General features: G+C 38.1%; 1 protein-coding gene across 1 annotated transcript in view; it reads left to right on the top strand.

Moving 5' to 3' along the window:
* Positions 1-1,416: 1,416 nt before the first annotated feature.
* Positions 1,417-22,090, top strand: part of clasp1a (cytoplasmic linker associated protein 1a) — a 127,720-nt gene continuing 107,046 nt past the window's right edge. Inside the window, exons 1-2 of the mRNA XM_053328199.1 lie at positions 1,417-1,562; positions 7,210-8,019. Coding sequence (XP_053184174.1) covers positions 7,822-8,019 — 198 coding nt within the window. The 5' untranslated portion in view covers positions 1,417-1,562; positions 7,210-7,821. The remainder of the gene's footprint in view (positions 1,563-7,209; positions 8,020-22,090) is intronic.

Genomic DNA, 22,090 nt, shown 5'->3' with positions numbered 1-22,090 from the left:
ATGTGTATAATAAGCATGAGTCAAGTATTGTATTCGCATTTAGTTTTTGGGTGTGATTAAATGCTAAAAAAAAGAAGCTGAGTGTAATATGTTTTAGAAATGATGCATTAGTACTGTAAGAATACTGTTTTTAAAGGACTAGTTCACACTTTTTTTTATGGCTGTCTTAAAGCAACCCGAATTAGATTACCCGAATAAACACTAAAACAGGTTTTTCTTGCTCCTCCTGTGTAAAACTGTATTTAAAGGTTAATCTGAAGTTAATATGAAGCTTCAGTCGTCCAAATGAGTCAAATCAAGTCTTCCATGTTTCAACGTTACAGTGTTTTCAGTCTTTACGTTACTATACTTCCACCACAGCTCAGCAGGGAAACACTAAGAGGAGAATTTGAAGCTAAAAAGACTTTAAATGTGTCAGATATCACTCACTAACTATGTCATAGGAACAGGAAACTAGTGCAAAACTGCTTTGAAAAGATAAGTAGTTTGTAGTGTAGTGACGAGGAAACATATAAAGTAAAATATATTCTCTCAGCTCCAGCTCAGCAACACTCACACATGTGATTGTGTGTATATTATTATACCACCTTAAAACTGTTATATTACCATCCTATTTATTTAATTTGCACCAGATCTACTCTCACCTTTAACAGGCCACACATATAAAGCTTCACACACTAACTTTTAACTCTTACATACTGTTCAGGGTCAAATTTCACCTTTTTTTAATATTTGAAAGCTGTAAAAACATCATATACATCTTTCTTTTAGCCTGACTTTTCCTAATGTGACCCACAGTATACAAACATGGAAATAAAATGCATCTTTTTAAATTTATTTAGAAAAAAAAGTTTTTGTGTGCACATTTTTATATGAAATTAGCATTCAAACATGTTGCATTTATTATATTTTACAAGATTTTCTACTGGACCATATTTGTGATTGTGAATGTCTTTTTTCCACAACATTAACAACAATACTACTACTAATACTACTACTAATAATAATGCATTTTATTTAAAGGTGCCTTTAAAACACTCATGGACACATATAAAACAACAACTACAGTACATCAAACCTAATAAAATCAGCACACATCTGCATTTTTACACTAAATGACGGTGGATTTTTTCCCCCTTGTGGATTTAAAGCCTCTTTTTAGACTCGTATTGAATAAAATAAACCTTTTCTACTGCATATAATATAAATCACCGAGCCAATTTGACCAATAGATGTCGCTAGAGGTCGATTTATACCTCCAAAAAAGAAAAAAAAGAAAAACTCACCCTCCTCCCCCTTTTTTTTTTCACATTGCCATGCGACAGTTTTCCAAGTGCCAACATCATCCCTGTATCTACTGCGCATGCGCACGACGATCCCATTCTTGTCCTGCAGGCAGCATTCCGGGTGGAGAGAGAGAGAGAGAGAAGGGGAGAGAGAGAGAAAGAAAGAGAAAGACACACACATATACACAAGAGAGAGGGGCTTTTTTTGGGGTATATTTAATACAGAAACTGAGGAGCTACATATTCAGACAAGCCTCGCCCTTCATGCACGATATGGTGAGTACACACACACACGTTTTATGTTCATGTTTCTCGCCTTTTGTGTGTGTTGCTGCCTGTCTGTCTGCTCTGCTCTGCTCTGCCTGACGTTTCATTGAAAGGCTAGCTTTAGCTTTTATCAACCCTCACCACCACCTCCCTCCTCCTGCTCCCTTCTTCTTCTCCTCCACCTCTCTCTTTATAACACACACACACACACCTATATACACACACCTACACACACACACCTACTCTTGTCTTGTAGGGTGTGTGAAAAAAAAAGGTTAATCAGCTGTTTTATTGTAAAGAAATACACACACTCACACAAAAAAGAGAAAGGTGTGTGTTTTAATGGTGGTTGTGCTAGCAGCTAACGTTACACAAAAGCAATAGAGAGCTATGTGTGTGTATATATGTGTGTATTTTTGTATATATATCTGTATATGTATATGTGTGTGTGTGTGTGTGTGTGTGTGTGTGTGTGTGTGTGTGTGTATTTGTGTGACACCAAGCAAAATCTGGTTGCAAAGGATGAGTGGCCTGTCAGTAGGTTTGATGCAAACTTGAATACACAAAAGCAGAGAGAGAGAGCTATATGTGTGTATTTGTGTTTATATATATATATGTGTGTGTGTGTGTGTGTACTTGTGTGTATCTGTGTGTGTGTTAGTGTGACACCAAGCAAATTTGGTTGCTAGGGATGAGTGGCCTGTCAGTAGGTTTAATCTAGACTCGAATACGTTGCATAAAAGCAATAGAGAGAGCTATGTGTGTGTATTTTTGTTTATATATGTGTGTATATATATATGTATATGTGTGTATTTGTGTGTAGGCCTATATGTGTGTGTGTTTGTGTGTGACACCAATCAAAATCTGGTTGCAAAGGATGAGTGGGCCTGTCAGAGGTGAGAGTAGCTTTAATGCAAACTTGAATAAATAGGATGATAATTAAAATCAAACAGCAGATTTAAGGTGGTATTATATTACAATGCTTTATGGTTTAAAGGACAAGTTCACCATTTAAAAAAACAAACCCAGTGTGTCCTTAAAACAGTCAAAATCAGTTGTCCGTATGAGCAGTGAAAGAGGGTTTTCCTCCTGTTCCTGTTCATACTGACTATTATTAAGATCTCCTTCAAATGTGTTTTCAGTGTAAAGTGATAGACGACAAAATCCACATTCATCTAGTGCAAAAAAAAAAATGCATTTAAAAGTTAATCTGAAGCTTATATGGAGGCTTCAGCATATCAAGTGGATATCAGACACATTTACAGTCTTTTTAGCATCATATTCTCCCTACTTGTGTTTCCTCTGTTGAGCTGTGGTGGAAGTATCGTAACAAAAAGAGACTTTGCTACTAAAAAGAGTGTAAATGTGTAGATTTGAAGCTAATATGAGTGGATATCTGTCATAATTACAATCTTTTTAGCATCAAATTCTCCCTCTTGGTGTTTCCCAGAGTAGGTCTGATGCAAATTTGAATCAATACAATTGGTAAAATAACAACAGCAGTTTTTAAGGTGGTATAATAACATTACAGTGATGCCAGGTTATTGACATGTATTGGGTTTTTGCGGTTTAAAGGACATGGTTAGCTGTTTTTCATGCGTCCATATAATAGTAAAATGAGTTTCTTGTTCATACTGACTATTAAAAGATCTCCTTATAGCTTCTTTTGTCACATTAAGTGGATATCTGATTCATTTACAGTCTTTTTAGCATCAGATTCTCCTCTTTGTGTTACTCTACTTCCTTCTTCTTGGGGTCCACACCCTGAAAATACTTCATAAAAGCAAAGTGTATTATTAGACAATAACCAACAGTGGCACTAACATACATATTGTCACACTGGACACAACAGATGAATCCAAGCTGCTTTAAGTATATTTATTCATATGGTCAAGCTAAGATGTATTATGTATTTTTTTAAGGTGGACCGTGGAGATGCTGCTAATTCTCTAAATATTACTTTTGGAGCACAAATGACTAAATTACAATGACTTAAGACACATGTAGCATAATTATATATCTGTTTTGGTTAGTGCAGCTGGTCTGAGAATGAATGATAGATCCACACAGTCATTTTAAAAGTAGATGTGAAGCTTTATATTCAGCTTCATCAGTCTGAGTTAGTCACATCAAGTGATATCTGACACATTTACAGTCTTTTTAGCATCAAATTCTTCTCTTAGTGGTTCCCTGTTGAGCTGTGATGGAAGTATAGTAACAAAAAGACAGACTTTAGCACTAAAAAGACTCATTTTGGATGACTGAAGCTTCATATTTAAACACATTTTTGCACAGGAAGAGGATTATGGATGAATGATTATAGCACGAAAAACCTGTTTTATAGTATTTATGTGGGTAATCTGACTGTTGCTTTAAGAAAACCATGAAAAAGTGTGAACTAGTCCTTTTAAAAACTGTATTTTTTACAGTGCTAATGCATCATTTCTAAACCATATTATACACTCTTTTATTAGCATTTATTCACACTCACACACACACACACACACTCTCACACTTCAATACTTGACTCATACACATACACACATATCTGATTATTATTAATTCTGTCATTTTTAGTTTGTATTTCAATGTTTAGCTGCAACATTACATCCAGTATATACATCACATCTGTTGCATTGCGTTAGTTTATCTGCACTGTCCCTGTTAAATAAACTGAACACTTGAAAAGAAAAAAAAGGATTTTATTGCTTGAACAAGAACTTTGCACTCATAAGGAGAATTTAGTTCACACATTATGTCACCGAAGAGGTCGAGGTCCAGTGAGTTTGGCCCATATCAAGCTGCTAGGGGTTGATTTTCACCTCCAGGAACAAAGGCTGATAAATGCTAACGTCTGATAAAGAAAAAAAGAAAAAAAGGTTTGTTTACACATTCCTTTCTGTAAGATAATCTTGACACACACACACACACACACACACACACACACACACACACACACACACACAAAAGGGAAAGCTTGGGGGTTATTTGGCGGTGACGAGGAGCTCCGTCAGTGTATGATGGAGCAGTTTTCTTTTGAAATGTGGAGCGAGGGGGTATGCAGCAGCGTTCAAGAGGAGCTGCTACTGAAGCTGAACCCCCTCCCCAAAACCCCCCTACTGGTGTTTACATGGCAGGAGTGGGCTGTCAGGAAGCTGTCAGTGAGGAGGGGTGTGTGTGTGTGTTTGTGTGTGTGTGTGTGTGTGTGTGTGTGTGTGTGTGTGTGTGTGTGTGTGTGTGTGTGTGTGTGTGTGTGTGTGTGTGTGGTAATTCATTCAAAGCTGTGCTGTATTTAAATGTTGGTTTTCCTGCATTTCTTTCTTTATTTCTTCTTAATTTGACGTTTAAGCAGCATCAGTAGCATTTAGCATTTAGCATTTAGCCTTTTATAACAGTATTAGCAAGTACTCTAAACCAGGACCTGATGGATACTGGATTTTTTTGGGGGGACAATATCGATACCGCTATTAGGGAGTGAAAGAAAATCCAATTTGAGTTCATTAGGATCCTCGTTAGCTAGTTACAAATGGTTTTAACTACTCTTTCTGGGCTCCACACAGATCAAACACAACAATATACACACAGACTCATAAATGAAAAATGCATAATGAGGTCAACAAGAAGGATAAAAATTAAAATAAAATACAAAATAAATGACACTAATATTGATATATCGACTGATAATCTCAAATGCCTGTATTTGTACGTTTATGTACATTTAGAGAGAGAGAGAGAGAGAGAGAGACAGAGAGGGAGAGGGAGAGGGAGGGAGAGCAATATTGTGACACATTATTTTGCGTGACAATATTGCGTCGATACATGGACGGCAAGTAACGATCTTTTATCATAGAAATTATGAATGAAAATGTATTTATTTTTCCTTTTAGGGACAGCAGCATATCGCAATATATGTAAAATCACAATAATATTTTATCGTGACACAAGTGTTGTGATAATATTGTATCGTGGAGAAGTAGTGATTCCCACCCCTACCTTATGTGGCATGTGCTTTAACCACTCGACTACCTAAAACGCTCCATATTTATATATAAATAATAATATATATAAAATGCTGCCTGTAGAACTTTAAAGATATATATTGGCACATATCACACAATGTAGATACCGCCGATATATTGATAGGCTAATATCATCCCATAATATCAGCTGATGTCGATCAGGTTGTACTCTGAACTTATTTATTAGGGCTCAAAGTATTTTAAATGCTTGTATATGACATACTGTATATATATGCTGCCTTTCCTTTTAACTTGGACGTTGGAAGTCAGAGTGTCGGGATTGACTTTACACCTGAGTTTGAAGCATTCCAGTTCAAGATGTCAGGAAACCAGTTCTAGTGAGGTTAACCATTGAGAGAAAAAGGCATTAAGCTGTATTAGCAATGCTAATGCTAATAAACAGGATATTACTACGATTTCACGCTGGTGATGAGCGAGGTTGCCATCTTGGATTTTGAGGAATCAGAAATCCGACTTTAGGTGGTGTTCCAGTTTCTGGATTTCTAACTGGGAACTCAGATATTCCAGCTTCTGGGTATAACTGGGAACTCAGATATTCCAGCTTCTGGGTATAACTGGGAACTCAGATATTCCAGCTTCTGAGTACAAATGAAGCAGCGTTACACTTTATTTCCACTTTTCTGGGAAGACATGAAACCTGATGTCAGAGATGAACGCTCGATGAGTCACATGAGCTTTAGTTGAGGTCAATCACTGATTTTTTGGGAGATGAAATCTGGCTGCTTCCAGTTGATCCCAGTTAGATTAGGTCTGAGTGAAAGTAAGTCAAGTTCCTCTAAACCAGACTCCCGTTTCATGTTGAGACAGGAAAGAGTCGTCACCACAAAACTATTAAGCCATTCATTCATCATCATCATTATTAATCTTTATTTATTGCCTCAGGGAGACTTTGATAGCAGACATCAACTCCTAATTTAAATAGTCACACAAAAAAAAAACATTAAGATTTAAAAGATCAACTAATTTAAAACAATTACATGAAAAAACCCCATTAAAATTAGAGATTATATTCCTAAATAAAAAAATAAAAATAAATGAATTGACTAGTTAATGGACAGAAAACTAATCTGCATCTATGCTGATGATCAGTTTATATATTATTTAAACCCATTTTATTTGATGTCATGAAGGTTTATTCGACCAAATCTACTTATAATTAAAACATAAGATCTACTTATTAATCTACGTGTGATTCCTTTCTATATATATCATATTTAATTTAATTTTTATTTCATAGTTTTGCTGTTGTTGTTTTCCTTTTCTGTCTTATAATGAATCTTACCCTATAGATAAAGGTTATTACTACAACTACTACTACATAATTAATCAATAATATTAATTAATAATGAAATAAAACTGTTTATTTGTTGCAACACTACTATATACTCTAATATCTTATTGTATTATATATAATAGATAATAGAAATAAGAGGTGTCCACTTACTTTTGGCTATATAGAGTAAATCAATGGGGTATTTCTAATAGATAAACTTCTCTGAATTCACTAAATAAACCTGAAATAAATGTCAAGTGAGTAATTTTGTGTATAATTAAAACATTTCAACTGATTGAACTTGATTTATTAACATTATCTCCTCTCTCCTCTGCTCCTCCAGGGCTCTCCAGGGCAGATCCCGGGACAAGATATGGAGCTGTGAACCAGCCCTTCTCTCCATCTCCCATTTTGCTGCTTTGCCTGCTTCTCTCTCCCCCAAGAAAACACAACCCACCTCTTCCAACTCTGCTATAGCGGTTTGGCTCCGACTCCTCTAAGAGAAGAAGAAGAAGAAGAAAAGAGAGAGGGGGAGAAAAAAAAACCCAAGTGGGAGGGAGTAGTAAACTTTCCCCAGCTGCTGTCCAGACACACACATGCTGCATTGCTGCCATTCCCCAAACACTGCTCCATCCATCCCTAGGGCTCGGCCACTAGCTTGCTAACGTAGCGGGCTAGCTGTTGGCACAAAAAGCAAGGCCTGTCCTTAGGGATAAAAATACAAGCAGACTGTGTCCACTTGTCTCTTTCTTTCTTTCTTTCTTTTGTATCCTGCTGTTTTTCCGGGTCAACCCAGCCCCATACTCGCCGGCTCCCTTTCTGTGTTCAGCGCGTCATTCCCGCTGCTCTGAGCAGTGGAGGATCGCTAAAGTAGGCAGCCGCTCATTCATTTAAAAAGCAAGGCAGCCTGAGGAGGAGGGGGAACTAGAGGAGGTTTACTCATCTGAGGAACGGGATGATGGAGCCCAGCATGGAGAACTGCCTGACCCAGGTCCTGCAGAAGGACATGGGCCGACGGCTGCAGGTGGGTCAGGAGATCATCGACTACATCCTGGATAAGGAGAAGTCCTACGACCTGGAGCAGGATCAGACCGCTCTGGATAAGATGGTGGACGGCATCGCTAGCTCGTGGGTCAACTGCAGCAACTTCAAGGTAAGAACTCCTGACGCTGATGAGGAAGAGAAAGATGGGAGTTATGTGTGGGGGGGTGTTGGGATGATTTGGGTCCACCTGAGAAGATCCCAGCCCTTTTATAACAACTTAAATTTGATGATTTGCTTTCAGTTTTAGGCTTTAGGGAAGTTTTTATCCTCTATTAACGACTTAAGTTCCCACCTACTGACATTTTCAAGTTATTATGGACCATCTCTCCTTCAGCTTTATGCTCAAAGTAATATTTTAGCTTTGAGATCATGAGGGGAGAAAAGTCCGTAGGGTCCCAGCTCTTTTCTACAACTAAAATTTAATGATTTGCTTTCAGTTTTAGACTTTAGGAAAGTTTTTATCCTCTATTAACAACTCCATTTCCCACCTACTGACATTTTCAAGCTATTTTGGACCATTTTGCTCAAAGTGTTATTTTAGCCTAGGTCTGACGGGTCCCAGCCTTTTCTACAACTAAAATTTAATGTTTTTTTTTTTTCAGTTTTAGACTCTAAGAAAGTTTTTATCCTCAATTAAGGACCTAATTTCCCACCTACTGACATTTTCAATTGAATTTTGGACCATTTTCCTTTCAGTAGCATGCTCAAAGTATCATTTTAGCCTAAGTCTCACGGGTCCCAGCCTTTTTTACAACTAAAATTTAATGATTTTTTAGACTTTAGGAAAGTTTTTATCCTCAATTAACGACCTAATTTCCCACCTACTGACATTTTCAATTGAATTTTGGACCATTTTTCCTTCAGCAGCATGCGCCAAGTATTATTTTAGCCTAAGTCTGAAGGGTCCCAGCCTTTTCTACTACTACAATTTAATGATTTTTTTTTTTCAGTTTTAGACTTTACGGAAGTTTTCATCCTCAATTAACAACTTAATTTAGCACCTACTGTACTGACATTTTCAAGCTATTATGGACCATGTCTCCTTCAGCTTTATGCTCAAAGTATTATTTTAGCCTTGAGATTATGAGGGGAGAATAGTCCGAAGGGTCCCAGCTCTTTTCTACAACTAAAATGTAATGATTTGAGACTTTAGGAACGTTTCTATCCTCAATTAACAACGCCAATTTCCCACCTGCTGACGTTTTAAAGCAACTATGGACCATCTCTCCTTCAGCAGCATGCTCTCAAAGTATTATTTTAGCCTTGGTTTTATGAGCTCAAAACAACAACCCCGTGAGTTATGAAAAGGCCGTCACTCATTCAGATGGTGACGGTCTGCTGACAGGAGGACGGGACAGGAGCATTGACAGTTGTCCTTAAACATCAATACATGCTACCGCTCTCACACACACACACACACACACACACACACACACACACACACACATAGAGTGACTGGAGCAACCCTCTACAGTATAAATCATATCTCTCATTCATTGTGTGTCATTGTGCAGCCACATAATAGCCTTTTTCTTGCTTATTTAAGGTGGAATTTCCAGTGTTTTTTCGACAATTAGCTTCTATTGTTTCCCCTCCACCAATCGAGCCGGCTCACATTCTTGTCCTGTGATTGATTCGTGCTTTATTTTGGAGTTAAATCTAGGGCACCATTTTTTTTTTTTTTATCTGACCCCGAAACGTGATTACATGAGCAGTTCCTTTTTCAGTCAGGTTTAGCTTTTTTCTCTCCTCTGCTGTAGCTGTATGAAATGAACGTATTTTTCTACTTTAAAGCTCTGATTTGGGCCTAAAAATGTCAGCCAAGCCAATCCATGCTCTCTCTCTCTCTCTCTCTCTCTCTCTTTTCTCTCTCTCTCTCTCTCTCTCTCTCTCTCTCTCTCTCTCTCTCTCTCTCTCTCTCTCTCTCTCTCTCTCTCTCTCTCTCTCTCTCTCTCTCTCTCTCTCTCTCTCTCTCTCTCTCTCTCTCTCTCTCTCTCTCTCTTTGCCCTACATACAGCAGCTCAGGGACACACAGCTTTTTAGTTATACGTCTCTTTCTCCAGGTGTTGCACTCGCCTGGAGGGGTCGGGGTTTTTGTCTCTTTTTATGAGTGTGTGTGTGTGTGTGTGCTGCAAATGACCACTTTACCACATTGACCACGTTTGCACTGCTGCTGCACAGCTTGAGGATGAAATATTTCGGATGTGGAGCAAGAGACGGCTTAATTGGATCTGGCCTGGTTACCGCTCAGATGAAGGGTGCAGAGGGCCAGAGCCGGCAGATATGAGGCTTCACAAAGAGAGGAACGAGCCAACGCTTTTCTGGTCGCACACAAACCTCCTTAATTATACTAAAACTTCTGCACTGTTTTAGTATATTATATTTTACTTTAAAGACTTTAAAACACTCTCTTAAATTGTGTCTCTGGTGGGGAGAAAAAAAGATGCAGCTGCGTTTCTTCCGGGTGCTAAAAAGCTCGTCAAGGATTAAGTGAGTCAGGCTGTCAAACCTGTCAGAAGCAGGCGGTGATGTTTCCTCTTTTTAAAGTCCCACAGAGACGCTAAGAAAAAGTGTTTTTGAGTGGCGTTACTCGTGTTCTCAGTCGAGCCCCAACAGAGGCGAATGTCCTCAGAACAGGCCGAGCTGATCACTTGGCAACTAATGTGGAAACTATTCAGTTTGAGAGAGAGAGAGAGAGAGAGAGAGAGAGAGAGAGAGGGTGATGGATTCATTCACCATAAATGGAGGTTTGAGGGGGGTGAGGAAGAGGGGGAGCGCCTCTAATACCAAGCAACTGTTTAAAGAAAGAGTTTTACAGTCGTCTCACCTAAACTGAAGTGTCATATTTAGTGCTTCAACATGTTTTCTGTGATTTCTGTGCTTAGAAAACAAGTATTGGAAGAGGTTAGGAAGCGTAGTGGAAATCCTTTTTTCTTTTTTTTCTCCTCTTTTTTTTTGTTTGGGTGATCTCATCCTTTCATATCACAGACTGGAAAGAGTTCAACATTGTGTCAAGCTGACAATACAGTTCAGTTTGAGGTCACCGCATAAAGTAGATCACAAAGTTTTTTTGTTATTTCTTCTGAAGGGGAATTGTTTCTACAGCAACATGAGTACTGTTTTGTCTCCGCTGGTTTTCAGCCATAATAAAAAACCTCATAGTTACATATTTATGGGAAATATGCTTATTCCCTTTTTTAATTTTTTTTTTTGCCTCTAAAGCTCACAAATTAACATGTTATATCTCATTTATTTAATCTGCACAAAAAATCAAAGTTTGAGGATAAATATCTGATGTTTTGTAGTCGCTGTGAGGTTGCCAGGCAACCAGCGGTGAATCCAGGAAGGCCAAGACATAATCCAACGCTGAAACCAATCGTAAAACCGCAACATGTTTTACACTCAATCATTTTAATGGATTTAACTAGAGAGTAGAGTAGTTGACGGACAGAAAATGATTTGTTTAAAGAAGAAAATGCCAAAATTCTCTGGTCCCTGCTTCTCAAATGTGAATATTTGTTTGGTTACTTTACTTCTCTGTGGCAGTAAACTGAATATATTTGGGTTTTGGATTGATGGTCAGAACAAAATGTGACTTTTTTGGGGTTTTGGAAAACAGTGATCAACATTTTTAATAATACTCTAAAACTTTAAAGTCCAAACAACCAATCAGTTAATTGAGAACATTAACTGCAGCCCCAGTTTAACCCTCACATACTGCTCATAACCCTAACCCTCATAAAAAGTGTCTTTACCAAACTTTGGACCACAGATGTGTTTAGAAAGCATCAATAGTGGATGTGACTGATCAATAAATGTGATTAAACCTTGATTCATGTCTCAGAGAGCAGAGAGAGTGTATTTTTTAGCTTTTACACCACTAAACATCTCCTATCACACAATATCATGTCCTATTTTACCTCAGACATGAAAATATAACATAGACATAATGATGGAAATGTCTCTTTTTGGTAGTTTTGAGTCTCTTTAGTCACTCCATCTCATGGTAACTATGGTAACTAGTTGGTTTTAGTCATTTTTTCATCTCTTTTGGATAGCAATTATGTTTCTTTAGTCAACTTGTGTCTCTTTAAGTCATTTTTATGTCTGTTTTTGTATTTTTTAGGCTTCTTTAGTCAGTTTATGTCTCTTTTAGTCATTTTTCAGTCTCTCTTTGGTAGTTTTTAGATTTTTTTGTCTCTTTTTGTCATGTTTTCATCTCTTTTTGGTGGTTAAATGTTGTTTTATATGAAAAGTGTAAAATGAGCAGAGCTTTCTGGAAGTGTGGGGTTTATTGTCGAACCATTAGAGCCATCAGTCTTCACTGCTACATCATAAAAAGAAATCCTCATAACTACTATCTTATTAAAACTATTAACTATTCGTTGAACAAACATGATATAACTTGTCCATTAGTGAGTTTTATGCCAAGTTACGTTAACCGGCTGCTGCCTTTAGCTTCATATTTAGCCCACAGACATGAACAGTATTAATCTTCTCATCTACATGTTGGGAAAGAAAGCAAATAATATATGATAATGATAATAAAGTTTATGTATATGAGAGCACCTTTCATACAAAGGACGTAACTCAAAGTGCTTTACAGAGAAAAATAAGTAAATAAATAAATATGTTTTGGGCTGTCATTCAGAGTCCACATCTCTTCTAGCTTTAGGTAATTTATTGCATCATTTCGTAGCATAATTAAAGAAAGCTCTACTGTCTATTTCATTGTGTGTGTATCATTCAGTGCATTTAAAAACCTCAGCAGGAGACAATCTGAGAGCTCATGAAGGATTTCAAAATAACAGAAAGTCTGCGATGTAGGTTGGGCCCCCAAAACCATCTAGAGCTTTAAATAAACAAGTAATGTATATTATTTGAATGTCTCAGGCAGTATGAATGAGTGATATTCAGCTTCAAATGGTTACCTAAGCATTAAAGTGTGTTTGTGTATGCTAACTGACTAAATCCTTCATATAACTAGTGTTTAGATAGTCTCAGGTGTGCTCTCTGTCACAGAACCTGTTATTGTGAAGCTGATAGCGGTGTAATGTCGGGTATAAGATGATACTAATGTAGGATTTCATCATGTTGTGTGTTGCAAACTGGCTGGCAAAGACTCTGCACAGCTTCTCATGCATCTTAAAAGACAGAAAAACCGACTTAGATTTGTGTTCAGTCTTGGATAAATATAGGAGGAGTATTCCCATTCCCATGCTCTGTGTGAAAGATTGTCCAGTCTGAACATTGTGTGTATTTGTGTGTGTGTGTGTGTGTATGTGTGTGTGTGTGTGTGTGTGTGTGTGTGTGTGTGTGTGTGTGTGTGTGTGTGTGTGAGTGTGAGTGTGATGTGATCAGCGATGCCCCGGAGAATGTGCCTTTTTTCTAAAAGCAGCAGAAAAGCATGAACATGAGGCATTAAGAGGGACGCATTGATCGGGCCGCTGCCAGGCTATTCCGACTGTTTCTAAATGGAGCGATTTAATGATTCATGCACACACACACACACACACACACACACACACACACACACACACACACACACACACACTTTCAAACGATAAGGGTCATGTGCACCATAGATGGGACACCTCATTCTTTTAACCAGAGCAGTGATCTTCCTTCTGTGTGCTCCGAGTGTCGAGTCAGCAGCAGCAGAAGCAGCAGCAGGTTTTTTAGCCGCTAATTCAACTCTAGGAACAAGTCTGCATACGCCTAAACGATGGGCTCGCTGCAGAGGTTTGTTATTGTTGTTGGAAGAAGCCAGACTGAGCGAGGAGCGGCATGTTTCGTCTCTGTGATGCTTCTGGAGATAACCTTTTAGTCTGTAGATAAGGTTAAAATTAGTCTTGTAATAGTCTGAGTGTGTCTTCTTATGCTTCATGCAACAATCCTACAAGACATAAAGAGAGATCTCAATGCAATTATATTCAAAACTCTTCTGAATCAGATCTGTTGCCAAACAAGCTCAAACAATGCTGATTCAGCCTTTTCACCACCAGATAAACCTTTCTGTATTTTCTGTGAGTTTTTAATCTGATGTCGGGGTTTGACGTTCCCACACTGGTCGGATGAATGCATGAATGCACCAACGCAGACTTCTTGGCTGAGATGAACTTCTGGTTCTAGCTCTTTGCACAACTTGAATGGGGGTAAAATAATTTAATCGTGCAGCTCTTCTAGACTTTGCAAATGTTACAGGACTGAATCAAATTCTGTGACAGTGATAGTGAAGTCATTTTAAAGGAGGGTTTATCCACTATTTTACAAGCCTACAACTAGGCTTTACACGATCAGGATTTTTGGGGCAAATCACCGATCCGATCACGTCTTCTTTGTCCATGCTCCGTTTCTTAAACTCGGCATGCTCCTCCTCGTGTTCCCTATCCAGGTACATTTGTGGTGTTGAAACATTTTGCAGATGCTTCCCCACGAGGTTCTTTAGTGTTGCACAGATTGCAAATAGCTTGTGTTTTATCTGTCTGCCCACAACACCCACATGTTTGTTTGAATCCGACAGCTCATGATTCAAGATTCAAAAAACGTTATTCTCCGTCATATCGCGTCTGATTAAAAAACAAACATGTGGGTGGTGTGGAACTTCTTCGGAGTAAATGAGACAGATAAAACACAAGCCATCTGTAATCTATGCAACGGGAGCATCTGCAGAAAGTTTCAACATGACGACATTGATCGGATCGGCGAATTAAGACATTACAGCCGATCTCACAAATTACATAAAATGCTAAATATCGGCCGATCCGTTATAGCCCATCAGATCGGCGTAAAGCCTAATTACAACGTCAAGTTTTTACAATAGACTTTCACTGTTAAAGGGACAACTGTGAAATGACTCGTCTTACTATCAGAATTTGATCTATTTGGTCCAATCGCACTCCGAAAGTCTAAAAGAGCCTCATGATGAAATGGTTTTAGCCAGAGGGTTAAACCAGAAGTAGCCGGCTCTGCCAGTCAAAGTCACTAGTGCACTTGCTCGATGGGTCCAACGATGCAGAAGCAAAGCAGAAGAGGAAGAATAGTTTTTAGCTTCATGCGCCACTGAGCAGCTTTCATAGGAATGAGCGGGGGCCCCACCTTCGATGCCGTATCCAGTTCTCCTTATTCGTTATGGAGAGTCAGCAGTGTTTTTGTAATTACTCTCATTGCCACAAGGGGGAGATAAATATGCCAGGCTGCATCTTTAAGTACGACACAAAATAAGCTTTAATGGATGGTAGATTAAGACCTTATGACCCTAAAATGATGATTATGCAACAAATTTCTTCATGCGGCACTGAGCAGCTTTTATAGGAATGAACAGAGCCCCGCCTCTAATGTGATATACATCCATCCATCCATTTTACAGCTGTAACTATAGCGACGGAGAAGGCTACAGCGTCTCTCAGCAGTATAACACTAAAGATGATGGCAGATTAAATAATAAAAAAAACAACCTCATGACCCTGAAATGATGATTCCTTTCTTATAAATAAAAGGGAGCATCAGTTCCTTCTCCTTAGGTTGCATTTTTTAGTCGATCATTTTGGCAGAACTCTAATGAAACTAAAAGCTCTTAAACTCAGGCTTTTACTCTTATTCAGCGTCTTACTTTGATTCAAACAGGATTTGATCGGTGCATTCAGAGAACTTTAATTATTCAGTCTTAGAAAAGGTTCACAACAAGTACCAAAAATGTTGCTTTTATTCCAAAGTGCTCTGCTGTGCAACCAGTGCAGAGATTTCTTTGGGGGGGTGAATTTGTGGCTTCAGTGTGAATTAATGCTGACAGATTTAACACCGCCTTCAAAATAAAATGCTACCAGACCACAAAACAACAGCAGACAAACAATAAACAAGGATTTGATTTGTATGCCTATTTTTTTTCTTTTCTTTTTTTTTCACACCTCTCTCGCTTCAGTTCGGCTCTCATCAGGAGCCATCCATCACGTCACCTCTCCTCTCCGTCATTTTTTTCTGGTCTCGGTCTCTGTTTGAGTCTGGTGAAGCCGAGGCGGTTCACTGACTGAATCGATGGAGGCTGGCAGGAACTGGTTTCCGGGTTGATGAGCTCTGAAGTGATTGCTCAGACAACCTGGTGCCACCTGTAATGTTGCTCCGCCATGTCTGGACCCAGTGGCCTGTACAGACCACAGCACAGACATTTACAGGAGCACTATCTTACACACTCTAACACTGTGTCTTAAATCACATACTTCTGTTAGTCCACTGTGTACTTGCGTAGTGTGCACATTTCGACAGGTTAGTGTTGCCTTAAATCAAACACGGCTGTTTTACATTTACCCAAAATGACGAGTAGCAAGTATGAAATCATCACAGACTGCTAAATGAACCCAATTAACCTACTGATGGTTTATATGTGGCAACAGTATAGTGGAGCTTAGTGTAAAAAACACATGTATGATTTACATTTGTATAACGCAGCGATGTTCACTGTAGTTACAATGTCCTCGGTCGCCATTTCCTGTTTGAAAAGTTGTCCCTCCCCTTCTGCTACGGAGCCAAGATGGCGACCGTTGAAGGCGAGAAGTGTCTATAGTTACACACTCAACTTTTCGAGCATCCAGGTTCTCATAGTGCTGCATGTTTCCATACTTCTCAGTGTCTCTGAATATTAAGAGGTGTAAGAACAGAAGAAGAGATTTGAGCTCTCCTGTGTTGAGGGACAGTGTGTTGGTCCTTTGTCTACTATATGTGAAGATGATGATATGATATTGACAGAACATTGAGGAATGATGCCGATATTTATGTTCGGGTGTTAAAAAAAACAAGAAAACAGTATATTGGCAGTAGAGCTGAACTGTTTGACTGGACTTTGATAAATAACTACAGTTCCCAGAAGCCATTAAAAATAAATAAATAAAAGTGTCATGAAAGTTGATTTTGGCTTGCTTCGGTTTTTATGAGGTTTGCTGACAAGAAGTCAAACCAAGAATAACACCAACTAGAGCTGAATGATTCTGAAAAAATATCCAGTTGTGTTTATCTTGACTGATATTGTGCATGCCTCGTTATCGCAACGTCCCTGGTTCGACTTCAGTAAGGACTCTCCCTTTCCCTGTTTCCTGTTTGCCTCTATGCCAGATACTTTCAAATAAAGGCAAAAATACCCTAAACATAATATTAGAAAAAAGACAGGTAGTAATAGATTATGACTTAACTTTTACGACCTGGTCCATCAAAATGACGGACAATGGCTAGGCCCCTTATCATGATTTTGATAATTGTTCTTCCTTAATTGGCCGGTAGGAGGGGCAGAGTCTTGTCTTCCTTTCAGATCTACAGATGCCTCAGGAACTTAGCTCGCCCGTCGCCCTGTGCCGGCCGTCTCCTCGTGTTTCAGCCAGCTCCGTTTTTAAGTGTTTGTGAAATGTGTCTAAGCTCGTCTTTTTTAAGTCTCGAGGCAGAGGGGGGGGGGCAGAGGGGGGGCGCTGGTGCTGTCTTTGTCTTTGGGGAGCCATTGAGTGGTCGGTGTCCTTGTTTATTTCCCCGGTCTGAAAATGGCTTTTTGCCTCCTCTGCTGCTTTTTAATGTCCTTCAATGTAAAATATGCCTGCTGGGATCGGCTCCAGCCACCCCCCCCACTCTCCCCCCCACCCACCCGCCCCGCCGCGACCCTCTAAAGGATACGAGGGTATAGCTAATGGATTGGGTGGACGGTCCAAAAGGTTTGAGAAGCACGTGAGGATTTGCTACCTTATGCATCACAGAGAGATCCTAACACAAGACGAAAAAGATAAGTAGATCCCAGCTGTCAGATTTTAGAGATGCTTGGTGAGACAGCACATCAAGCCAAGGTGCTTTAGAGGGTAAAAACAACAGCAGAAAAACAATGTGAATGGACAGAAAAGTCAAAGCATAGTTTGTTTCGGGTTGTTTGTGGCTTCAGGGAGGGAGGACTCGACAAGCTGACATCATCAAAGACCCGACAGATGATTAGTTGTATAGTGCTCAAACACCAAACACACACACATACACACACACACACAGACGGCTGAACGCTTGCGGATGCAGCTGAATCACATCTCGCTCATAAAAAGGTTGTTTCTGTTTCTGTTGCCCTGTTGGGAAATATAATGTCTCAACAGGATATTGGACAGTAAATAATGTGTCCTGTATGGCGAGAGAGGAGAGGCCCACTTCCCCTTGGTGATACTTTGACTGCTTACCTTTGTTCCTTAAAAAATCTTAGAAAGTCTTATATTAGATTTTCAGGATTTAAGGTCATGAAAAGTCTTTTTTTTTTTTTTTTTTTTAACTGTGGCAGGTCAGAAATTTTTGAGGTGATGAAATAAAGCCGACTGTGTGAGTGCCATAATAACAACAGGACATAGCTCATCATAGTGACTCTACATAAACATCTCTGTTCATATTTCTATTTATTTCTATTTCTATTAATATCAAGTTGATTTTCAAGCGTACAGTTTAGTCTGAATGTGCATTCATTTAGCCATGGAAAGAGTCTTAAACCTCCTGTTTTCTTTGGGTCGGTTTTGACCCAGGAGGACAACATGCATTCTCAAATACTTAAATATTAGGTATAGTTCAATTTAAATGAGGCCTATTAACTATAAATAAATCCAAAAATATGTGTAAAACCTGTGGTAATAAGTTGGACTGAAGTTGGCTGAAAAGGTCAAATTGACCCGGTCTAGTTTTACTGTTTATAAAGCATAAAAGTATAAATCACCCAATTCTGAGTTAGACTTTTTATGCTAACTTCATTCCAACTTATTACCACAGGTTTTACTCATATTTTTGGAAATTATGGTCAGTATGCCTCATTTAAATGAATTTATACCTCATTTGTGAGTTAACCCTTGTTGTCCTTCTGGGTCAGAACTGACTGGAGGACAACAGAAAGTCTTACAAAGGTCTTAAAATGCATTGAATTTGATTTCAAAAAAGGATATAACAAAGCTAAATGTGGCTACCTGAGACGATGCTGAAGAAAGTCAAAGCTCCAGCAACACTTATATTATATACATAAGTACAGAAATACAAGATTTGAGCTCAATGCTGCACTGCTTCCTACTTTACTGAGCTTTAAACCTCAGTCAGTTGTAGTTAAGTTATTTCAGTCTTTATTATGTGAGGCAGCAGTAGTGTTTAGCTGCTGTCTCCTCTCCTCACAACAACAAAAGAGAGGTTGTGGGTTTGAATCCACTGACAGGATGTGGTTAAGTTAAGTTTGGCTCTTCCAGAAGGCTGAATAAACCTCGATCAATAACATTTCTCTTTCATTTACTGCGTCAGGAAGTCAGGAAGTCATGAAGGTGGGGATAAAGTGAGCGTGTGTGTAGGTTAATATGTCTGCAGTCCGTTTTGAATGACAGCAGCAAAACCACAGAGGAGCTTCTGTGTAACCTCTGTCCAAAGCTCGCACTAATGCTGTGGATTAATCAACCTTGGACAACCTTAGCATAAGCACACACATTCAGTCCGCACGTACAAAAACACACTTTTCATGTCATGTAAACTGGATTTGTATTCCTCTTAACCCTTACATACTGTTCTGGGTCAAATCTGATCCTTTTTTACATTTGAAAGCTGTAAAAACACCATATACACATTTCTTTTAGCCAGATTTTCCCAATATGACCATGAATATACAAAAAAATGCATCATATTTTTACTTTTGTGCAGCACATTTTTGTATATGCAAATCTCCAAATTTGACCTGTGCACTCTTCAAATTCTCTTTTAATTCCTTACATACTGTTCAGGGTCAAATTTAATCCACTTTTACATTTGAAAGCTGCAAAAGCATCCTATAAACATCTCTTATAGGTGGATTTTTCCTAAAATGACTCAAATATGCAAAAAAATACATCATATTTTTTACTTTTGTGCAGCTGATGCACATTTTTATATATGCAAATATCTAAATTTGACCTGTGCATTCCTCATAATCTATAAAATATTCTCCTGGACTATAATATAGTGACTGTGAATGTCTTTTCCCCCCATAGATAAACCCCTTACATACTGTTTAGGGTCAAATTTGACCTGTTTTTACATTTGAAAGCTGTAGAAACACCCTATACACATCTCTTATAGGTAGGCTTTTCCTAATATGACCCTGAATATACAAAAAAATGCATCATATTTTTATGTTTGTATATGCAAATGTACAAATTTAATATTCTCCTGGACTGTAATATAGTGATTGTAAATGTCTTTTTTCCCCATAGATGAACACTCTGTTGCTCTGTGCTCTCTGACAGCTTCAGTAAGGATTAAACTAATTAATTTGGTAATATCTAATGAGGGAATTTGTGATTATGAATTGGCTTAGAGACTAATCATGGGTCAGAATATGAACAGTATGTAAAGGGTTAATGGAAAACTGATGGTGTTTCACAGTTGGAGGTAATTAGTGTGTGTTTACAGAGTTAGGTCACGCAGGTAAACCTTCATTTTAACTGAAGTGGTTGTTTGAGCTGCACGGGGGGGTCGGAGGGGGCCGGGGCGGGGGGGACTTTGGATCCTTGGCTGGTCCCGATGTTAAATGTTAATCCTAAACCACGTTAACTTTGAGAGAGAGAGAGAGAGAGAGAGAGAGAGAGAGAGAGAGAGAGAGAGAGAGAGAGAGAGAGAGGGAGAGAGGGAGAGAGGGAGAGAGGGAGATTTGTGCAGAGCTCAGTGGAAAAGCTGCGACACACACAGAGAGACATACAGAGAGCTCAGCTGTACTGATGTGAAGGAAAAGCCTTCGAGAGCTGTGTGTGTGTGTGTGTGTGTGTACGCTCAGATTCTGCGGTGACACAAAATACAACAAGACGTCTATGTGTGTGTGTGTGTGTGAGAGAAATATGGGCAGTATGGGTGATAGTGGGAGGATTTGTGGCTGAAGTCTGCAGTCAGGAAGTTTCTGTGTGTGTGTGTGTGTGTGTGTGTGTGTGTGGATTTGCCGTTGTGCAATAGTTGGTTTACACATACTGATATCGTAACATTAAAACTGGATCATCTGAGATCTTTTCACTCTGATTACTGGTTTGGTTCTTTTCACTGTGCTGCGTGTAAATGAGTAAAAGTGCCTGCTGTTACTAAATAAACCTGTTGTATAACTAATCTGTTATTAAATCACAGAGCAATGTCCAAAGTGTTCAGGTTGTTCTTTTATCTTTAAATACTAAACATGTAACAGGCTGTATCCAGAAAAACTTTCACTTTCACTCTTACAATGAAAAATAGCTATAAAATATGACTTTTCACACTTTAAATAGTCCAAAATGAAACCTAAATAGATTTGAACTCCCAACATCACAGATTTTAAAGGCTTTAGGTTTGATAAGTAGATAATATATGATTTAGTTTTAGATCAAATGCTGTTGAACTCTAATCCTGATGACATATTGATGTTATTTAGTCTTAAAGGTCAGAAAGTGCAGCAGTTTAATGATTATACTGCTATAGTTGAGTTAATGAATAAATTAGGTCATTATATATTACTACTGACTTATATGTTCTTTTTAAATTATTACTAAATGTTTTCATTATATTCACATTTAATTATTTTATATACATATTTAATTAATTAATTAATTAAATTATTTATTTTAAATTGTATTTATTTATTTTTTATAATTATTTATGTATTTATTTACTTTTATTTTCTATTATTATTTTATCTTAGTTGGTTGTTTATGTGTATATGTATATACACCGATATATGCAAATATGGAATATATATTTATTTTTATAATATGTGCATGTACATGTATTTTTTTTATTTTTTATTTTTTATTTTTTAATTTTTAAATTTTTGTATGTTTATAAGTTTCCTTAAAAGAAAATAAAACATTTGATCACAAAAAAATATATTACTATATGTTATATTATAGTATTTGGCCATTAATATTATTTTATATATTCAGTCAGTATGTTTTAGCCGTGTGCGTGTGTAGCGTGTTTAGCTTGTCAGGGAGCACACGGTTTAAATCAGGGATTAACGGGGTGAATTAGTCCATTTTCTACAATAATTGGGTTAAGCTGTAAAATTGAATGTAGGTCTACAACAACGCTGATGCTCCCCCTAATTGTAATGATGCCACAGAAACATCGTTCAATCGACCTGACGTACAAATAAATCAGAAATGGTATTATTTTAATAAAAAAGAATTGAATTCATTTTTGAATTCAAATCCACTTTTAGC

The sequence above is a fragment of the Scomber japonicus genome, chromosome 11 (genome assembly GCF_027409825.1).
Source record: "Scomber japonicus isolate fScoJap1 chromosome 11, fScoJap1.pri, whole genome shotgun sequence".
NCBI lineage: Eukaryota > Metazoa > Chordata > Actinopteri > Scombriformes > Scombridae > Scomber > Scomber japonicus.
This window is presented reverse-complemented; position numbering and strand designations above follow the sequence as displayed.